The sequence below is a fragment of the Alternaria novae-zelandiae genome (assembly GCF_023758075.1).
Source record: "Alternaria novae-zelandiae strain BMP 2774 chromosome Unknown scaffold_38, whole genome shotgun sequence".
Taxonomy (NCBI): Eukaryota; Fungi; Ascomycota; class Dothideomycetes; order Pleosporales; family Pleosporaceae; genus Alternaria; species Alternaria novae-zelandiae.
In genome coordinates, this window is record NW_026056998.1 from 131,906 (window position 1) to 149,766 (window position 17,861).

The window sequence follows — 17,861 nt, forward strand, 5'->3', positions numbered from 1 at the left end:
TTTGGGATTAAGACGGGGGAGGGGGAGGTGAGGTTGCAGTAGATGGGCAGAAGTACGAGATTGGAAGCATTGGATTGCAAAGGAATTATGTTTGAAGCATGTGAGGGCTTCAAACGTGACGAAGTTATTTAGCATTGGTGGAATTCCCTCTTCCTGTAGGCGCTTTGGAAGTACAACCATGGGCTGAATGGCCGTGCAATGTCTACCTTCTACATGACAGTGCATTCCTTTCCCTCGCCGTTCTTCTCTACTTGGAGTCAGTTGACTCGCACGAGGGCTGATGTCATTGATGTGCTTACCCCTCTCCCTCTTTTGCTTCAGGACGTCATGAGACAGACGAGGAAACGTTGCAAGAAGGTCCTCAATCTCAGGCTTCTCAATCATCGCCATGTTACACGCGATCATCTGAGAGATCATAGTGCGCAGGCCCATTCCATCTGCCTCAGGTGAGCTCCAGGCCGCGCGCGCCGCCTGAGCGAACTCAGGTGTATCGTAGAACATCCGACAAGCCCGGCTGAACTTTTCCTTGATGAGATCTTGCAGGCCAATTGCGTCGTACTTCTCAGCCATAGTGTATAGCTTGATGTGATGCAAAAGCTGCTTTGATCCTCCAGTGACCTTCGGAAGCGAGGGCTTGCACACTAGACAAGTAAAACCACTAGTAGTGCACTTTGTCGACTGATCGCAGGTTTTGGGACCACAGACATGGTGAGGACAGAGGAACTTGCTATTGCAGCCTGTACAAAATCCAGCCTTGCATTTGTGAGGGAAGCCGTACGAGAAACGATTTCCTTCGCCATCATCAACGAGACGAGCGGCTACGGGTGTAGGTCCATTATGCCAAGTCTTTTTGTTGTCGGGAAGCACTGGGTCGTATTCGCCTTCGTAGATATACTGTAATAGTAGTTTGAAAGTAGCAGAGTCTTTGGCCGAGAGAGTAAGCTTGTCGTGTGGTGGCTATGAATGTCAGTATACACAAGCCTCTTACAAGAAGAAGATCTGATACATACTTGATCTTCGTTCTGCTTCGCCAGAGCGAGCTTTGGGGCGCGTGTATATACGATTGCTTTGTGGAGTTGGTAACTGTCGTTTCCGCAAGTAATAGTGAGATCAGAGAAAGCGCCAGAGCTGCGAAGACTATGTTGACGATGTTAGTGTTGATGCAAGGTATGGCAAGCAACGTACCTCTTAAATGCGGCTTGAAAGCCACTACGGGCAGCTTCCGCCATGTTTGTGGAGTGACGATGTAAGGAGTATGTATCGAATTGTGGTGAGAGTCAGTTCTGCTATTGTGGGCGGCGCGGCACCTGGATTCCCCGAGAAGCGCGAGCCGCGTAGTGAAAGTGAAACAAATGTCAACAATTTTGTAAATGATATGCATGTACGCATAAGCCAACCAGCTCAGCCAGTAGAAGCGGTAGATGTGGAGGGTCTGACGAATGGCATAACAGGAATGTAAGGTCGTGATTAACATGATTATGAAATGGCTACTGAGGATTGCGTTGCATGGCAACGCGTCTTAGTACACATCATGCCTTTACTGTGCTTTAATCCCAACTGCACGCTCATCTCACAACCATTTACTTTAGTAAATCATTGACATCACAGCAAAACAATAGCGCGGAGTCTAGTATCAGACGTTTCCCATTCCAATATCTTCGAGGTATCCAATAGCCAAACCTGTTCGGCTGTCTTCATCTTTTTCATACGAGGCCCAGATCATACTTTCGTATCTTCGTTGCTCTCACAGAACATGTCCGGCGTCCAATCTACTATTCTACCACCTTTCCTCATGCTGAAGTTCCGGATACACCCGAGTCTTAAGCAGGTCATAGGCTAGACCATTGAACTCGGTTAACAAAGCCTCAATCTCCGGCAGTTTCAAGAGTGCCTTCATATGTGCAGCGATAGTGTCGGTGACGATGTTCCGCAGGCCCTTGTCGTGATCAGGAGTGGTAGAGAAGGCATAGTGAGCTGCGTTGCCGAAGGCGAGAGTGTTCCACGACAGCTTACAAGCGAGACGAAACTTTACCTTGACGAGGTCTTTGAGGCCGGGGATATCGTACTTATCGGCAATTTCGTACATCTTCGCGTGGATGAGAAGCTCCTTCTCTTCTTCGCTGGCTTCTGCGCCAGGTTCGCAGGAGCGGCAAGTAAAGGAATTGCAGTTGCGATCGCAGTCAGTTCCGCAGGTGTGGTGAGTGCAGACCGTGGTTTGACATGAACCCCAGCCATTGCAACATCTATGTGGAAACTTTGCTTCACACTCGGTCGAAGGCCAGACTGGCTCCTGATCTGCAGGTGCCTGATCTGCAGTTGGTTCATAATCGCCCTCGTAGATCCATTGGAACAGCAGCTTGATGATGGCGGGATCGTCCTCGGGAAGATCAACAGTGTTCTCAATTGCTTCCTACAATTGTGTTAACAAGCAGGCCGTTTCGCGATCGAACTCGTCGTCACTGGAGAAGTTAGAAACGTACCTTCCCACCGAATTGCAGAGCACGAGCGAAGAACTCCGCACGAGAACACACAATGTTCTTGTGGACTTTGTAGGTATCAGGACCGCAGGTGACGGTGAAGTCGGACGATGCGCCTGTGACGAGCAGACTGAGGACTGTCAGTTTGTGTGTGGATCTTTTTGTGTAAGCTCACTTACTTCTTGAGAGTTGTGATCAACTGCTTTTGCGAAGCTTCTGCCATCTTTTGCGTTGAGCACGATCGCAGTGTTGGTAAGAGAGGAGTACAAATAGGTAGAGGGTAAGTTTTCTCAGAAACTTCGTAACCGGCGCGACTTTCTTCCGGGTGTTTTTCTCATCTTGAAGTGAATGTGAACCGATGTCGACAGTCTCGTTAAACATATGCATGTACGTATCACTGAACTGATCAGTCAGCATCAGCGGTGGATGAGAAGAATATGACAAATGGCACCGCACGAAGATGAGGAAGTAGATGGAATGGCTGACCTTTGACCCAATGATGATCTCATCCCATACTCAAGAGCTTTTGCGCATGTTTCCATATTGTTTTGAATGCCCGTTTCTGATTTCACCGTTTCTCCATGATGCTTCTGCTTCTCGTAGATTCTTGTCCTACCACGTTCGTGCATCCATATTCATTCTCGAAGTCTCTCATGATCTAGCTCACGCCAATCACTCAACCTGTCTTCCTCGTCAATTTGAGGAGACCGAACGCCAACCCGTTGAACTCAGTGAGTAGAGCCTCGATCTCCGGCTTATCCATCAAGCACATGTGTTTGCTAATTGTCAAGCTGACTAGATCGCGTAAGCCCTTGTCGGAGTCGGGCGTTGTAGAGAAGACGTGATGCGCTGCCACCGCGAAGACGTCATTATCCCAGAATTGCTCGCAGGACCTCTTGAACTTCTCACGAGCCAGATCCTTAAGACCTTTCACCTCATACTTGTCTGCAATCTCGTATATCTTGGTGTGGAGAAGAGGTTGGCTAGATTCGCCGTTTAACGGAGGGAGTGCTGCTGCATTCACCTCGCATTTATCGCAGGTGAAATTGGCACAGCACACAGATCCGGTTGCCAGAAAATAACCAGCTTCGTCGTAATTGCACCTGTGATGTGGACAAACCGTAGGATCATTGCATGTTACATGGAACAGACTGATCGAGCAGCATGTATGGGGAAAGCGATAATGAAACTCATCTCCGTTCGCGTGATATTTGGGGCGATTTGTCTTGTTCGTGAACGGAGTAGATCCAGTAGAGTCTACATCTGGTAGCAGCGGCGTATATTCGGCTTCGTATAGGTACTGGATCAAGCGTCTAACAACGGCGGGGTCGTCTTCCGGGAGATCGACAACATCATTCTGAGATTCCTTCGCTGGCGGTCAGTCCATGGTGCTCAATCGTCGTCATCTTGAGGCAACTCACTTTTCCGCCAAACCGGATGGCCCGTGTGAAGAAGTCAATTTTGTCACAAACAATGTTCTTGTGGACTTTGTAGGTATCGCCGTTACAGCTAATGGTGAGGTCGGAATATGCGCCGGATTCAAGTAAGCTGTAATGTGGTCAGTGTCACTGCGATGATAGTCTGGGAGAACAAGGAGCTGGCACAACCAAGCTTACCCTTTGAGTGAGGCTAGAGCCTGTTGCTGAGCAGCAGCCGCCATTTCGACTGTGGTCGTGGTCGTGGTCGTGAAGGTGGGTGTGGAGAGAAACTGGGTGGCAGTGAGTGGTTGAATTATGTACCTAGGTGGTCTTACCACTAGCGCGACTCTACTCCGCTCCGGTCTAAGGACGAGGTGAAGGTGAGTGAGGATCTTGGAGCGGCAGAGTTTGGAATATGATGCAAGCGCGAAGTGCTTGACGCGCGCAAATGAGAGATCGATAGGAAAGTCTTGGCTACCGTGGTTGAGTATGGAGATGACTTCGGGGTCACTCCGACGCATCATGGCGAACCACCGTTGCCGACTTACCAACCTACCAATGTACACACCCAAAGAGCCTTGACAGAAGACTTTGAGCGCGAAGCCCAGAAGATGGATAGAAAAGCCTCTGACGATGAATACCGATAAACCCTTGCGGCCACTTTGGGGATGATCTCAGACCAGTTTTGAACGCATTTGCAGATACCAACTTCGAGTATTCACAATTCTGAAGTATGGGAGGCACGTGGATATTTCCATGGCAACGAAGCATGAGTACAGTGATTATGTAAATTGACATCTAACGCTGCTAAAAGAACATCTAACGAATCATTACTGTTCTACAACCTCGCCTCAACCGCCGTCCCTTGCGACTGCTGCGCCTGAGCCTGCCCTTGACCTTTCTCCCGTATCGCCTCCTCAAAGATTTGCATAAACCGCCAAACATCGCTGAAAGTGTTGTACATTGGTACAGGCGCAACACGAATGATGCCTGGTTTCCTCTTGTCGCAGACAACACCGTTCTCCACTAGCGCCGCGCTCGCATCATCAAAGACATCTTCCGGCAGAAGAACACTGAGTTGAGCGCCGCGGAAACGGGGATCTGTGGGTGTGATGATTTCGAAGGGAAATTTGCCGTCCTTGATGTTGCGCGCCGCGATTTGGGAGAGGAGGTGCTCTGCATATGCGGTGAGGAGTAGAGATCGTGATCGCAAGTCAGCCATGGATGTCTTCTCGAATACGCTGAGTGAGCCGGCCAAGCATGTGAGGTCGACGATCGATGGGTTTGAGCATTGGAAGCCCTGCGCGCCGGGTGTAGGAACGAACTTGTTGTCCATGAGGAAGCGTGATGACTTGTCGTGGCCGTACCAGCCCTTCAGCCCCTTGTAGTGGTCGTTGTTGCCGTGCTTCTCGTGGATGAAAGCACCGGCGATAGAACCGGCGCCAGCGTTCATGTACTTGTACGTGCACCAGCATGCGAAGTCGACATCCCAGTCGTGTAGCTTCAGCTCGGCGTTGCCTGCGGCGTGTGCTAGATCCCATCCGATGGTGATGTTGTGCTTGCGTGCGTGTGCGGTGATGGTGGGGATGTCAAGTAATTGGCCGCTGTAGTATTGGATACCGGGCAGCATGATGAGAGCCAGTTCATCGACGTTCTCGTCAATGAGCTTGAGGATGTTCTTTGTAGTCATGATGTAGCCATCATCTGGCTCGACCAACAGCATGGACTTCTTCGGGTCAAGGCCGTGCCATTCTATTTGCGACTCGATCGCATACCAGTCGCTGGGGAAAGGTCGCCACTCGCACATAATCTTGTGCTTCTTCTCTGTTGGCTTGTAGAATGCAGCCATCATCAGATGCAGGTTGATGGTCAATGTGTTCATGGCAACGATTTCTGAAGGGGATGCGCCGACGATGTCAGCCATCTTCTTCGAGCACCCAGCAGCCATGTCCTGGTAGGGTGTGAGCGGCGAGTCCTCGAGGGCGGTGAAATGACCGCCAACAGCGATTGATCCCCATGTCTTAAGGTACGCGTTCAAGTGTTCGCCAACAGCTTTCGGTTGCAGTCCCAAAGAGTTACCGCAGAAGTAGATGGCCTCGTCGTCTGGTGTTGATGCAGGGTTGGCGGTTTGTGCGTCATCGTTCAGGGTTTTCCGCTTTAGCTGCGCTTTGCTGGGAACAACAAACTCGGGTCGGAACGTCTTGGGAATGTCTGCATTTTGGTCGAGCGAATGCGCAAAGTCTCCTGATTCGGCGTTTGTTGGCCACTGTGGCTTCTGCCCTTGGCGAAGCTGTTGGATTGCTGCAGATGCGTCCATGGTAATGATGTGCTGTCGGTAAGGGTATGTCTTGGGGAACCAACGAGATGCAATGTGATGTACGAATGTCAGAATGATACTGAGATGACGGCGTCAGACTATATATGCATCACGATCTGGCCATTACGTCTCCAAGCAAGAGGCTTGAGGCTTGCATCAAACTAAGCTTGCACCTTCTTCATTGGGGTGTCGGACTCTCATCCGACAACGCTTCCGTCATTCCGAGCTCGGAAGACTATCGGAACGCGACCGTGGGTTGAGTGTGGACCTCGCTCTTCAGCGCAATAAAGCAGGAGTTCGCCGCTACAAGGAAGGACGTACCCTTCCGATATTACTGTGCAACCTTACCGTCGCTACCTTTTCCGCCGCAATGAGTCCTCACAAGATTCCCGTCCTCCCATCACCCGATGCACTCCCTAATTACGGCATCTCAAAGAACGGGTTCTTACCTGCCGAGCCACCACTAAGACGCTTACCGCATACCTACTATCAACCATGGGAGAAGATCGTTGAGCAACTTCCAACCCTCATAGAGACACAACAAATACGGCAATGGGTTGACGAATTGCCCGTTCTCGATACGTCGCATCTCTCCAGTGAGGCAGAATGGCAGAGAGCACACTCGATGCTCGCTGTCATAGCCCAGGGCTACATATGGGCAGGTCCCGAGCCATCAGAGGTATGTCAGCATGAAATCGCAGTACCTTAAAGTCTCCAGTCACTAACAAGGAAGCTAGCGACTACCCCCAGCGATCACTGTGTCGTTCCTTCAGACTGCCGACTATCTTGAGGTGCATCCAGTGGCCACATATGCAGCTCTGAACTTATGGAACTGGACACCACTCAACGAAGACGCCGACTTGACGCAACCGGAGAACATGGTTGCACTACACACAGCGACGGGAACCGATGATGAGTCGTGGTTCTTCATTATTTCGAATGCCATGGAAGCAAGAGCAGGCCCGTTGATCGAGGCCATGCTTGGTGCTATTGAAGCTGTCGAGACTGATGATGCCACAACGATCATACACGCCCTGCAATACTTCCGACAGGGAATGCAGCGCATTGGCCAGCTCTTGGAACGCATGGATGAGCGGTGTGACCCGCAGATGTTCTACCACACCATCCGACCTTTCCTGGCTGGGAGCATGAACATGGCGAGTGCCGGTCTACCAAACGGCGTTTTCTACGACGAAGGTAACGGAAAAGGCACATGGCGCGCTTATCGTGGTGGTTCCAACGGCCAGTCTTCGCTGCTACAATTCTTCGATGCGGTTCTCTCTGTCGACCATTCGAGAAGCGGCGGCTTTCACGCAGAGATGCGTGGGTACATGCCCGGGCCCCATGCCCGCTTTCTTGACGATGTCCAAGCAATCGCAAATATTCGAAGCTACGTCGATAGTCATGCAGACAACACTGAGCTTCTGACCGCATTCAACGAAGCCGTCGCGGCGCTCAGCGGCTTCCGCGACAAACACATCGCCTTGGTGACCAGGTACATCATCATACCGAGCCGAATGGGAAAACCCACTACCGGTCCCAAGAGACGAGATATAGCTTCCGCCTCGACGGAGTTGGCGGCCGAAAAGCCGAAGACGCAAGAGTTGGTCGGAACTGGAGGCACCAAGCTGATACCGTTTCTGAGAACATCGAGAGACGAGACTAGTGAAACAAAAGTCGTGCATTGAAGTGTCTTGGGAGAGAATTTGAAGAAGAAACCCACTCGTGACGCCATCCCATCCATCTCGAACTTACGGGAAGAAGTCACCGCCCATCTGCTGGTCGTGGATGGGAAAAAGCGGTATGTCAGCCACGGATACGCCATCAAGGTTGTGAGTGCCCGGCTGCAAGAAATCCTGGAGACCCTGATCGTTCTCACTCGGCCATGGCATGGCAAAGAAGTCGGCATCGTATATAGTCCAATCGAGTGGCGCTGCGGAAGACACGTGGCGCTGAACGGAGTCTCGGGAGACCAGCGACCCGTGGCCGAGCTGTGCGTCGCATTCATCCACTTGGGCCGCGATGTTAGTTGACTCTCCAGGCAATAGGCCAAACAATTCCGACGATGCTTGCTTCCTTTTACGGCGCAGATGCAGCTCTCTCTTCTTGGCATGTGCAGTGGTAATCTTCAGCAGCGATTGCGCGACCTGTGAGTATTGCCGGGCATGAGGGTCGACTTGACCAAAGTAGTCCATGCAAGTGATTGCATCTTTGCAGCTGTCCACTAACATAAGTCCCGAGTCCCCAAGAATGCCGACAGCAAGAACAAGTGTAGCCGTAAAGAGCCAGGATCTGATACCTGTTAGCCTACTCAATAGGGCAAGATAGCTTTACTTACACTATCAGTGGCATCTTACGAGGCAACTGCTTTGTAATCGTCACGACTAGCAGAGTATCCACTAACGTCGACGCGGCATCAAGTGCAGCATCTGCGTACTTGCGCTTCTCTTGGTGATCAGCTTGTGAGCCTCCGCTCTTTAGAGGAGCGCCCATGTACTCATATAACTCGTAGATGAGGAAAGGTCGGGTAAGTAGCATGATGCCGTAGTAATAGGAGCAGAGTGTGGAGCAAGCACCCACTACGGCTTCTCGAGAATGAGGTCTGGTCGTAAGATGAGATAATTTCTGCAGCCATTTGGACGCCCAGCTCTTCAACTGTCGCGAAACATAGTCTGCAATGCGTAATGATATGCGTTTGCGAGAGTACACTTCAACGACGACACGCTCAATAATCATGAAGATCTGGACGCTGGCATCCAGTATATTGGCATCATCGGTTTCGGTGTTGTCTTCAAAAGTGTTGTATTTGACGGTGCAATCGACATCTGATGTGGACGGAGGTCGGCCTAATGCGTTGCTACATGGGGAAGCAGAGGATCAGCATATACTACCAGAGTGAAGCTGTGCAGACTCCGCAACGTGTGAGACTTTGGTTGAGGACATCTGTAGTTGTATCTTACCTTATCAACTGGTCGGTGACGCGAATGCTCTTCCAAATCCGGTCTCGCACCAGCTTGATGGTTTCGCCAAAGGATGCGTTCACTTCCGTTCGGTGTATGCCGATTGCATATGCGGCACGCGCAGCCAGGGCTGAAACAAGTTAGCGTATTATGTACTGCCAGTTCTTTCTCATTTCGCATACAGAAGTATAAGTAGGCTCCATTCGGCTGAGACGCTCGGAGCATGTAGATGGCTACGAGGGCAAAGCCTTGAACAGTAGACACGTTCATGCTGCTGCACATATGCTTCAAAAGCACATCCCGAGCAGTATTGAACCAGGCTTCTGCCTTTTCCTCTAATCGCTCTTGGGCGCCGATCGCAAGGACCAGATAGAAGACGGCAGCTGCAGCATCGTCTGAACTCGAATTCCTGCTGCCTGCCCATGCTTTCAGTTCGGGAGCAAGATCCTCTCGTTGGAAGAGCTGAACGAGGCCACTACTTGCAGCCATGAACTCGTTGACTAGTGCGTCGACCTGATGCACATCAATAGGAGGACATGAATGTTGATCCGCTGAATCAGGCCGAGCGATCTCAATGATGGGGTCGCGTGTAGCTTGAACAGTAGCTCTTGGGTCCACCTCGGATGTGATGAGATGCCTGACTGTCTGCAGAAAAGATAGCGGGGCGCAGTCGCCAATGAATATAGACTTTCCCTGGGCGTCACGGAGGATGCGACCCTCAAGAGGCACCACTGTATCGCCTTGTTGATCATCTCTGCTCAATGTTGGTGAGAGTGATGTTCCATCCTCGGCAGCTTCGCGATCAAGTCTTTGTCGCACAGCATCGTCCTGTTCATCTCGATCGCGATTATGAGGTGTATGGCCAGTTGAACGGGAGTGATGACGGTGGATATCGTCGGAACGAACACCGTGAAGGGGAGTGTGGCCGGCAGAATGCGCTTGTGGGCGTGCATGAGGGCCGCTGAACGTGCAAGTAGCCGCACGATCCTTCCGAGTGCAATAGGCGCATGGTTGCTCACCGTCGCACTTTACCTTTCTTTTCTTGCACAGATCGCAGGCCGCTGCGACGCGCTCAAGTCTGCGCCGTTTCTCCGGACGCGTCGTTGCCAGTGCATCCGGTGTTGACATCTCGTGGAATAATGTCGCGTCAGCTAAGTGCGAATAGTTAGCAATCGGCTACCAGAGCGCGCGGCTGCACCCTGAGGTGAAAGGAAACACTCGACGGAACATCCGACGAAGCTGAAGCGTCGGACGGATGCGAGCTTCGGCTGAAGACGGGCTTGTACTGCGCTAAGACTTGGGCCGAAGCACAGACGTCATTGCGCGGACTCTTTCCGATCATCTGTCCGGCACCGCGTTCATCGGACAATTCTTCTACACCTGCGCATGATCGCGATTGTGTTGGGCATGCTGTATAGTAGTGTCTTCTGAGCTAATCGTCTAGCGAAGGGACATGTCATGTATACACCTGCCCAATAGCTTCAACGCCACCACTTCCATGAACGCTTCTCAACGCGTTGCAAGCCTCGCTTCTCAAGCGCGCCCTTCTCATGCCCAACGCCAATTGTCCAGACCAACGCGCTCAATATCTCCCCGTCAACAACACCATCTACCTCCCTTAGACCCCTCTCCTCGAACCCCAACCTCTTCAGAACATTTGCGCTTGCTGTATTCTCCGGTTTGCAAAAACCGCAAAACTCCTTGAGTCCTTTCTCGTCTGTGTAGTACTCCATCAAGCCCGCTGCAGCTTCAGTAGCGTACCCGTTTCCAAGGTACCGGGGGCGGAAAGTGAACCCGACATCTGGGATCGTTGGTGCGGACGGTTCGGACGGGAAGCGCGCGAGTTGCATTGACACGATGCCGATTGGCGTTAGTCGTCTCTTCGAGAAAGGGACATTTTCGTCTTCGTGCGGTGAATTGATGTTCAAAGCTGAGTTTTGTCTGAGCGAGACCAGGTAGCGACCATAGCCTGTTTGCTCCATCCTCTCAATATCCTTCGCGATGAAGTTCTTCCCAACATCGCGAGGGGGTGTGATCTCTGTCTTTTCCGCATCGACTGCGGGCTTCTGCTCAGCGGGACCTGGGCTAAACACTAGCTCGTATGCGAAATCGCAATGAGCATCGTCCTCAGGGTTAAGGTGGGATATGAAGAGACGAGGTGTTGTGAGGTGGAAGTCAAAGTCAAGCATTGTGTTCACAGCAGAGAGAGCTTGTTTGATGGCCAATTTGTGCTGCATGCGTTTTGTTTTTAACACACTCGTTGATGGCTGCCTAGAGATGCGAGGAATGGCTCAAGTAAATCGGGTTTAGCCTAAACGTAACTGATCCTTCGCGCCACCACCAGATGGCGGAATCATGCAGCAACATTTCTTCGCGTGATGATAAGAAGCAACGAAGACGATTGATTGGTAATTCTAAATGGGTATATCATGCTACTGAAAGATACCCATGTAGCATATGCAAGATTCTGAAAGTCTAAGGCGCCGTCTGTGTCGCAGTCGCCGCATTCCGCCAGTAGGCATGAGCTTGCATGGCTGGAGTGGTTGTCGCTGGAACGTCATCGTAACACCTGCCAAACCAGCCCTTCGAGGTGCAAGTAGTTGTCGGTGCAGCTGATGTAGTAGTGGTCGTAGCAGACGTAATAGGACCGGTAGCTGTCGTCTTGTCTTTGCAGCCGAACCATCCGGGCTTCAAGGAGTTAGTCATGTTCGCACTGTTTTGAGGTTCTGGAACTCACTGTTTGACAGGTACTTGTACTTGTGCTAGTTGCAGTACTTGATACGCTGGACGATGTAGTTGATACCATCGTAGTAGTCTCATCACGACATCCCCACCACCCAGGCGTCTTACATGTCTCCGTCCGCGTCCTCGATGATGTGGTACTTGTTGGTGTTGTAGAAGTACTCGTTGTCGTGGTTTTCGTCCCGTTCTCGAACTTCCATAGGTAGCAATCGACACAACCAACATCCTCTTCTTGGCATTTTGCTGCCTCGTCGTACTTCATGTACACGTTGTCAATGGCGTATCTAAGGCTGTGTGTCTGTGTGTTCTGCCTCCAACCCCAGTCTTTGACCACGTCGTATGCACACTTCTTTCCGGTATGGCAAAGGGTCTCAAAGGCGTATCCGCCAATAGAGCAGAAACTCGTCGCACCGTTGCAAGTTCCCATGTACACGGGGTCAGCGGTGTGCCCGAAATGGAAGCCACCTGTATTCTTCCTGAGTGGAGCAACGTCACCAGCAGCTGGTAGTCCTAAGCGCTTAGCTGCTAAGGCTTGTGGGTATGCTTCAAACGTCACCGCGGGGATACCGTGCTGCAGGCCGATCAGAGAAGCGAGGACGCCTCCTAGACTGTGCCCTGTCGTCATGATGTGTGCATCCGGATAGATTTTGACAACCTCCTGATACAGCTCGACAGTTGCGGCATAGTACCTGTTCGGCTTCCGTAACTCGTTCTTGACGCATTGCTCGTCGCAGCTGTAGGTGCCAGTCTGGCAGTCGCATACCTTGCGCCAAAGATATGTGCCGCCCTGGCCGCAACAGCAAGAGCCGTACAGGTTGTCGTTCTCTTTGTCGTGCACGGACGTTCCGTCGCCTTCGAACATGGCTACCGTCGTTCCCTTTACCGCCAGAATGATGGTGGAGTTAGTGTCGTCGCTGAACACATGGCCTCGGATGCCACTGTCATCCCAGCCAAAAGGGACCGACGAGTTGTAATGCCCATCGACGTCCATCCATCCTGCGTCGTCAGGGCCGATTTTGTAAGCATCTTCGGACATGTTTGCGAAACTGATAACGGTGTTCTTGTCCGTGACATCCGGACCCGGAATATCCTCGGCGATCCACATGGGCGACATGGGGATCTGTGCATCGTAGCCACGTAACGCGGGCCTTTCTATCTTGACTGGTGCCGACTTGATAGTGAAGGGCCCGATGCGGGAGTCGATACCAGCAACGGCAAACCGCTCTGGAGTCACATCGAATCTTCGTGCTCGTGGCCCAGGTTGTCCAGCGCCGTGATCCAAAAGGTGGCGCAGAGTGAAGCCGCTTGGTCTTGATGATGTCTTAGTTGTGGTTTCCGCTAAGGCGGTCGGCTCACGGGGGTTGCCATAGCTAGTGTAAGTCCAGAAGATGCAGGCAAGCAACGCGACCTGCGCGAAGACGCCAAAGGCGAAGAGAATGGTAGAGGGCCTGCTCCGATGATTAAGAGTCGAGTTTGATGGCATGATTTGTGGACATTGCAGAAGAGACAACAGGGCGAGAGAGACGGGACTGTTATGATAAGCGCGGCGATGGCTGAGTCGCCGCTGCGCACGGGCGTAGATGGCTCGTGATGGGAACGCTATGCCCGATTCCGTTAGCAGCTTATGCTACGTCACGCGTGCTTCATCCACGCGCACATCTCATCCGACGTGGATTACTTCACGACTCGCGAACAACGTGAAAGTCATCGAGCAACAACGCGAAACTCTTTGAGCGCCTGATGTACCGATAGGCTATCGTTGCATATCATTAATATAGTTTGAGCGGAACGCGTCCCGCCGCTATTGCACCGGCAGCCGGCCAGGGACGATCAATGCACTGCAGCACATCAGCACGGTGCAACTGCCGGTTTCTGTTTTCCACGCTGGGCTCTGTCAAGAGACCGTGTGAGGCGTGACAACACGTCGTATCGCGGCGCGGGCTTTGAGCTCCACTAACTCCGGACCGTTGAGTCCTGGTCTTCCTGTTGAAACATCGTCAATGTGTTGAAGCTTCCTTTTCCATATCATCTCAGTAATCATCGATCATGGCTTTTCCCAAGCCGCTTCTTTATCCCTTGTAAGGTCGCCGGCACAGCGTTGGACAAACTGATTGCCGCACAGACTGCGCCACAGGTTACGGGAATGACATGGCTGGTCTTACAGCCATCCAGATACCCTCTCAATACCTGATCAAGCTCATGACCTGAGAACAGCCCGCGGATCTGCGTCGCGCCAGCATCCATTATCTCCTTCGCGTCCAGTTCGGGCAGGTTGCGGGCGAGGCTTGAAAGCAGTCCGTTCGTGAATGCCGCTTCACTCGATGCTACGGAGAATACAGTACCAGTATTTTCCATGAAGAGCGACATCGATGTTACAGCGGCTAGGTCGTCTGCAGAAACGAGAGCCTGATTGGCAATCATCGGGATCTGAAGAGCGAGGCCGACTCCCGTGGCTGTCAAAAGCTCGAAGCCGACCCAGTCTCTAGTTGGTGTGCTGGCATCCAAGGAGTGTATCTTTATGTTTCCAGCTACGGCCAAGATTGCGCCGACAAAGAAGAAGGGCTTATAGTGGCGCCAGAAGGTGAGGGTTCCGTTAGATATCATAGTGAAGAGTGAGACGCCCATGACGAGTGGAATAAGTCGGACTCCACTCTGCGAAGCCGTGTTGTTGTTGACAGATTGGAACTGGATTGGCAGTGTATACATGAGCGGAAAGAAGGCGCCCGCAATGAAGGATGCATATAGCAGATTGGCGAAGACCAGTTTGTTCTTGAACACGCGAGCTTGTACCATCGCGCAGCTCCCCATGTAGCGTTCGTTGATCGCGAAGCAGATGAAAAGGCCCACGAAACCGATAAAGCTGCCAATGATACGAGCACTAGTCGGAGGCATGATGCCGATCCAGTGCGTGGCTAGGATGAAGCAAGAGAAGCATCCGGATAGCAAGATGGCGCCGTTAAGGTCCAAATTCAGGAGCTTCTCGCGGAGAGGTACATCCTTGGGCTTGCCAGGGTCATGGAAACAGAGGAACATCGTGAGCGCAGCAGCGAAACCAATCGGTAGGCTGATCCTGTGTAGTGTCAGCACACCGACCTTGACTTTATAATGCCTGCGTGGTTTCCATCCACGCGCAAAACATTTGGTGGAGAGTGTGTTGTAGACGGTAAAGCAGCCAAAACACAGATCGGGGTTCACGTACCAAAAGCAATATCGCCATCCAGGGCCGTCTGTCAGAACGCCACCCAACAATGGTCCCACGACGCTTGCAGATCCAAAAGTCACGCCAAACACGCCCATATAGGCGGCCCTGTATTGCGGTCCAGCTGTCATTGCGACGATGATGAACGCACCCGTCATCACTCCGCCACCGCCCATGCCAGACACGATCCTCCCGAAGATCAAAACCTCGCTTGTTGGTGCAGTTGCGCATATTACATTACCGATCTCAAACACTGCAATTGCAGACATGAAGGTGGCTTTGAGGCTGAAGTACTGGTAGGCTTTGCCCCACGCAGATTGAAATGCGGTGTTGGTAATTGCGTAGGACGAGCCATACCAGGCCAGGCTGCTGATGCTACGGAATTGCGTGGTGATGCTCGGGATTGCGGTAGCGATGATTGTTGAATCCAAAGCAGCGAGAAAGATGGAGAGAGCGAGGCCGACAGTTATCAAAGCCAAGCGGATACCACGCGGGTATTGAACGGGTGGTGTAGCATCCTCTGGTGGGGTGTCAACCTTGGACGCTCCAAGGTTGGTCAGTTCTACAGGTTCGTCGCTCATGATGTCGTGCCTTGAGGCGATTTCGTCGAAAAATATGAGGTTAGAGATGGACATTCGAGATTGCTGGCCGTGTCGGTCATGTAGGGCGTAGTGTCAGCGCTAGGAGTCGGAATAGGTCAAGTGTCGGGATAAAAGCTTCCTCGGCAGGTGCTTACACCGAGCCTTGACACACAAACTCCTTCCTTCGCTCTTTGGAGCTCAGCAGGCTTAGCGGAACTAACAATCGACATGAAGCTTTGGAGCTGTTAGGGAGGGATTCGCTGCGAGTCTGAACTGGCAGGCGATGCAAATATGGGCTTGGATTGAAGTACGAATAGAACGTGTGCGTCGGGGACGACCAGAATTCTATCATAACCGCGTTTGATGTCACAGACGATGCTGTGTAATACTGTACCTAGGTACCGCTACTACTGCGTCTATTCTAGCCCGTCGGTACCTAGGCAAGACCGTGTGCTGCGATAGCTATACCTCCTGTTGCAGTCTACAAAAGCATTAGAAAATGTTGAATATATCTTACAAGGTAGAAGTATACATCGTATTAGGAGCTAGCTACTTCTTAATACATAATGATGTGTATGCAGCAAACACGACACAGATTCTAGCCACCCTTGCAGCCCGGGCAGAGAGATATGCACACAGCCTATTGACACGAGTCTTCTTCGCTGGATTACTGGCACTTTGTTCTCATCTTTCTGCTCGTGCACGATGCGAAATCCCGCTACTGATGTCCGTGAGGCGTGGATGACCTCGGGCATTATCGCGATACGTTGCGTCGTCTGTGGGCCCGTATCTGGCCACTGATGCAAGCAGTCGGTGCCTGGCATAGATGCCTAGCTACTATAGACGGCGAAGAGCTATCGCGACCTAGGGTTTCATCAATTATCTTTGGTGGGGTTGGTGGGTGTTGATGGCCCTGGGGGACTGGTGAGGTTTGGTGGGGATGTTTGGGCTGTCGCTTCCCTGGCTGTCGGCCCGCAGCGCGTCATCGTTGCCAGCAGCCAGGCGCGTGTCGCGTCGAGCTTTCACACCTTCACACCTTGACGCCGCTTCTGCCCTCGAATCCTCAGCGTGCGCGCCAAATTCACGACAAACATAAAGGCTATAACGCCAAGAATAGCGACAATGCATGCGAGTGGAGCCAGGATGGAAAAGAGGGAGAAGACGTACGACGCCATGCCGAACGAGTAGTCGTTTGCGAGAGGCTCTGTCGAAAGCCCAACCTGCATCGCGGAGAGCACGATGGTAGTGTATGCGAATAGCGTAATGAGACTGTTAACGTTGTCACGCATAAAGGCTCCATACGTGCTGCAGCCGCTTAGGTACCCGCGCAACTCGCCCATGGTCAAGCGATATATCCAGTTCAGCCGCCCAAGTCTCAATTCGCCATAGTTGAAGCGTTGGTTGACGCGTGGGCGGTCTTCCAGCAAGCTTACAGACGATGCAGCCGACGCATCGATGGTATGCGTCTGTACCGAGGTGCAGACGACCTCGCCAACGAGCGCCAGCCACCCAGACCAAGTGACTTCTTTAGGAATGAGGCCGTGGTTGATGGCTAGATTGTAGTCAACCTCCCTTTCGACGAGCGCGACGTACGACAGCATGAAGCCCAGTGCCGTCTCGTACAGGTGCCGACGTGGGCAAATCTCCGTGACCCAGAAGTTTGGGCAGAGAAGGAAGCGAGGCAGCGGTTTGAGGAGAATCGAAGACGAAGACGCTGACGACCAAACAAGATGCAGATCCAACTGTTCTGTCACCACAATTTCCCGTTTCTTGACCACTTGGTAATGAAGAGGTCGCGGCGCGCTTGGAAGGCCCACAAGCCATAACCATTTGTGGACTTCGTTCAGTCGGCGGACATTCAGCTCGATATCCAAGAACGCGCCGATGTTGTTGCTGACGGGCTCGATTCTGTAATTTCTCTGGTATGTTGCTGGCAGCAACGGAACCTCTGGCCCTGAACTACCATCCGAGCTCTCAGTCTTTAGCAGAGCCGTGCGGAACGGCACTGGGCATTTCATCGTTTGCTACACGGTATTAGCATGTTATCGGATGCTCACAGGGCTGCTACTGACCTCGCAGCAGTCAATCATTGTACGAAGAACACGGTTCTCGCCGGAGGGGAATGCGACAGCAAGAGAGGGCCGGAGCTCGTCGCCCAGCGTACTGG

The 17,861-nt window shown here is 52.1% G+C and overlaps 9 protein-coding genes across 9 annotated transcripts; 1 reads left to right on the forward strand and 8 right to left on the reverse strand.

Annotated features, from left to right (window-relative positions):
- Nucleotides 1-209: 209 nt before the first annotated feature.
- On the reverse strand, nucleotides 210-1,229 carry J4E88_010736 (uncharacterized protein; the record flags this gene model as incomplete). Its single annotated transcript, XM_049404326.1, has 4 exons — nucleotides 210-247; nucleotides 300-957; nucleotides 1,011-1,137; nucleotides 1,186-1,229. 4 exons carry the CDS (start codon nucleotides 1,227-1,229, stop codon nucleotides 210-212), a joined length of 867 nt encoding a protein of 288 aa, XP_049249940.1.
- A 548-nt stretch (nucleotides 1,230-1,777) lies between these two features.
- J4E88_010737 (uncharacterized protein) lies at nucleotides 1,778-2,700 on the reverse strand (the record flags this gene model as incomplete). The annotated part of the gene is made up of 3 exons (XM_049404327.1): nucleotides 1,778-2,410; nucleotides 2,481-2,607; nucleotides 2,657-2,700. 3 exons carry the CDS (start codon nucleotides 2,698-2,700, stop codon nucleotides 1,778-1,780), a joined length of 804 nt encoding a protein of 267 aa, XP_049249941.1.
- Nucleotides 2,701-3,153: 453 nt separating this feature from the next.
- On the reverse strand, nucleotides 3,154-4,137 carry J4E88_010738 (uncharacterized protein; the record flags this gene model as incomplete). Its single annotated transcript, XM_049404328.1, has 4 exons — nucleotides 3,154-3,460; nucleotides 3,829-3,848; nucleotides 3,899-4,025; nucleotides 4,094-4,137. The coding sequence occupies 4 exons, from the start codon at nucleotides 4,135-4,137 to the stop codon at nucleotides 3,154-3,156; spliced, it is 498 nt and encodes a 165-aa protein (XP_049249942.1).
- Nucleotides 4,138-4,733: 596 nt separating this feature from the next.
- On the reverse strand, nucleotides 4,734-6,212 carry BNA52 (Kynureninase 2; the record flags this gene model as incomplete). Its single annotated transcript, XM_049404329.1, has 1 exon — nucleotides 4,734-6,212. One exon carries the CDS (start codon nucleotides 6,210-6,212, stop codon nucleotides 4,734-4,736), a length of 1,479 nt encoding a protein of 492 aa, XP_049249943.1.
- Nucleotides 6,213-6,582: 370 nt separating this feature from the next.
- J4E88_010740 (uncharacterized protein) lies at nucleotides 6,583-7,900 on the forward strand (the record flags this gene model as incomplete). The annotated part of the gene is made up of 2 exons (XM_049404330.1): nucleotides 6,583-6,891; nucleotides 6,950-7,900. 2 exons carry the CDS (start codon nucleotides 6,583-6,585, stop codon nucleotides 7,898-7,900), a joined length of 1,260 nt encoding a protein of 419 aa, XP_049249944.1.
- A 63-nt stretch (nucleotides 7,901-7,963) lies between these two features.
- J4E88_010741 (uncharacterized protein) lies at nucleotides 7,964-11,361 on the reverse strand (the record flags this gene model as incomplete). Its single annotated transcript, XM_049404331.1, has 5 exons — nucleotides 7,964-8,504; nucleotides 8,551-9,069; nucleotides 9,173-9,302; nucleotides 9,355-10,008; nucleotides 10,677-11,361. The coding sequence occupies 5 exons, from the start codon at nucleotides 11,359-11,361 to the stop codon at nucleotides 7,964-7,966; spliced, it is 2,529 nt and encodes an 842-aa protein (XP_049249945.1).
- A 286-nt stretch (nucleotides 11,362-11,647) lies between these two features.
- Nucleotides 11,648-13,397, reverse strand: J4E88_010742 (uncharacterized protein; the record flags this gene model as incomplete). Its single annotated transcript, XM_049404332.1, has 3 exons — nucleotides 11,648-11,860; nucleotides 11,910-11,934; nucleotides 12,172-13,397. 3 exons carry the CDS (start codon nucleotides 13,395-13,397, stop codon nucleotides 11,648-11,650), a joined length of 1,464 nt encoding a protein of 487 aa, XP_049249946.1.
- A 554-nt stretch (nucleotides 13,398-13,951) lies between these two features.
- Nucleotides 13,952-15,748, reverse strand: J4E88_010743 (uncharacterized protein; the record flags this gene model as incomplete). The annotated part of the gene is made up of 2 exons (XM_049404333.1): nucleotides 13,952-14,984; nucleotides 15,114-15,748. 2 exons carry the CDS (start codon nucleotides 15,746-15,748, stop codon nucleotides 13,952-13,954), a joined length of 1,668 nt encoding a protein of 555 aa, XP_049249947.1.
- Nucleotides 15,749-16,716: 968 nt separating this feature from the next.
- On the reverse strand, nucleotides 16,717-17,712 carry J4E88_010744 (uncharacterized protein; the record flags this gene model as incomplete). Its single annotated transcript, XM_049404334.1, has 1 exon — nucleotides 16,717-17,712. The coding sequence occupies one exon, from the start codon at nucleotides 17,710-17,712 to the stop codon at nucleotides 16,717-16,719; it is 996 nt and encodes a 331-aa protein (XP_049249948.1).
- Between the last annotated feature and the right edge of the window lie 149 nt (nucleotides 17,713-17,861).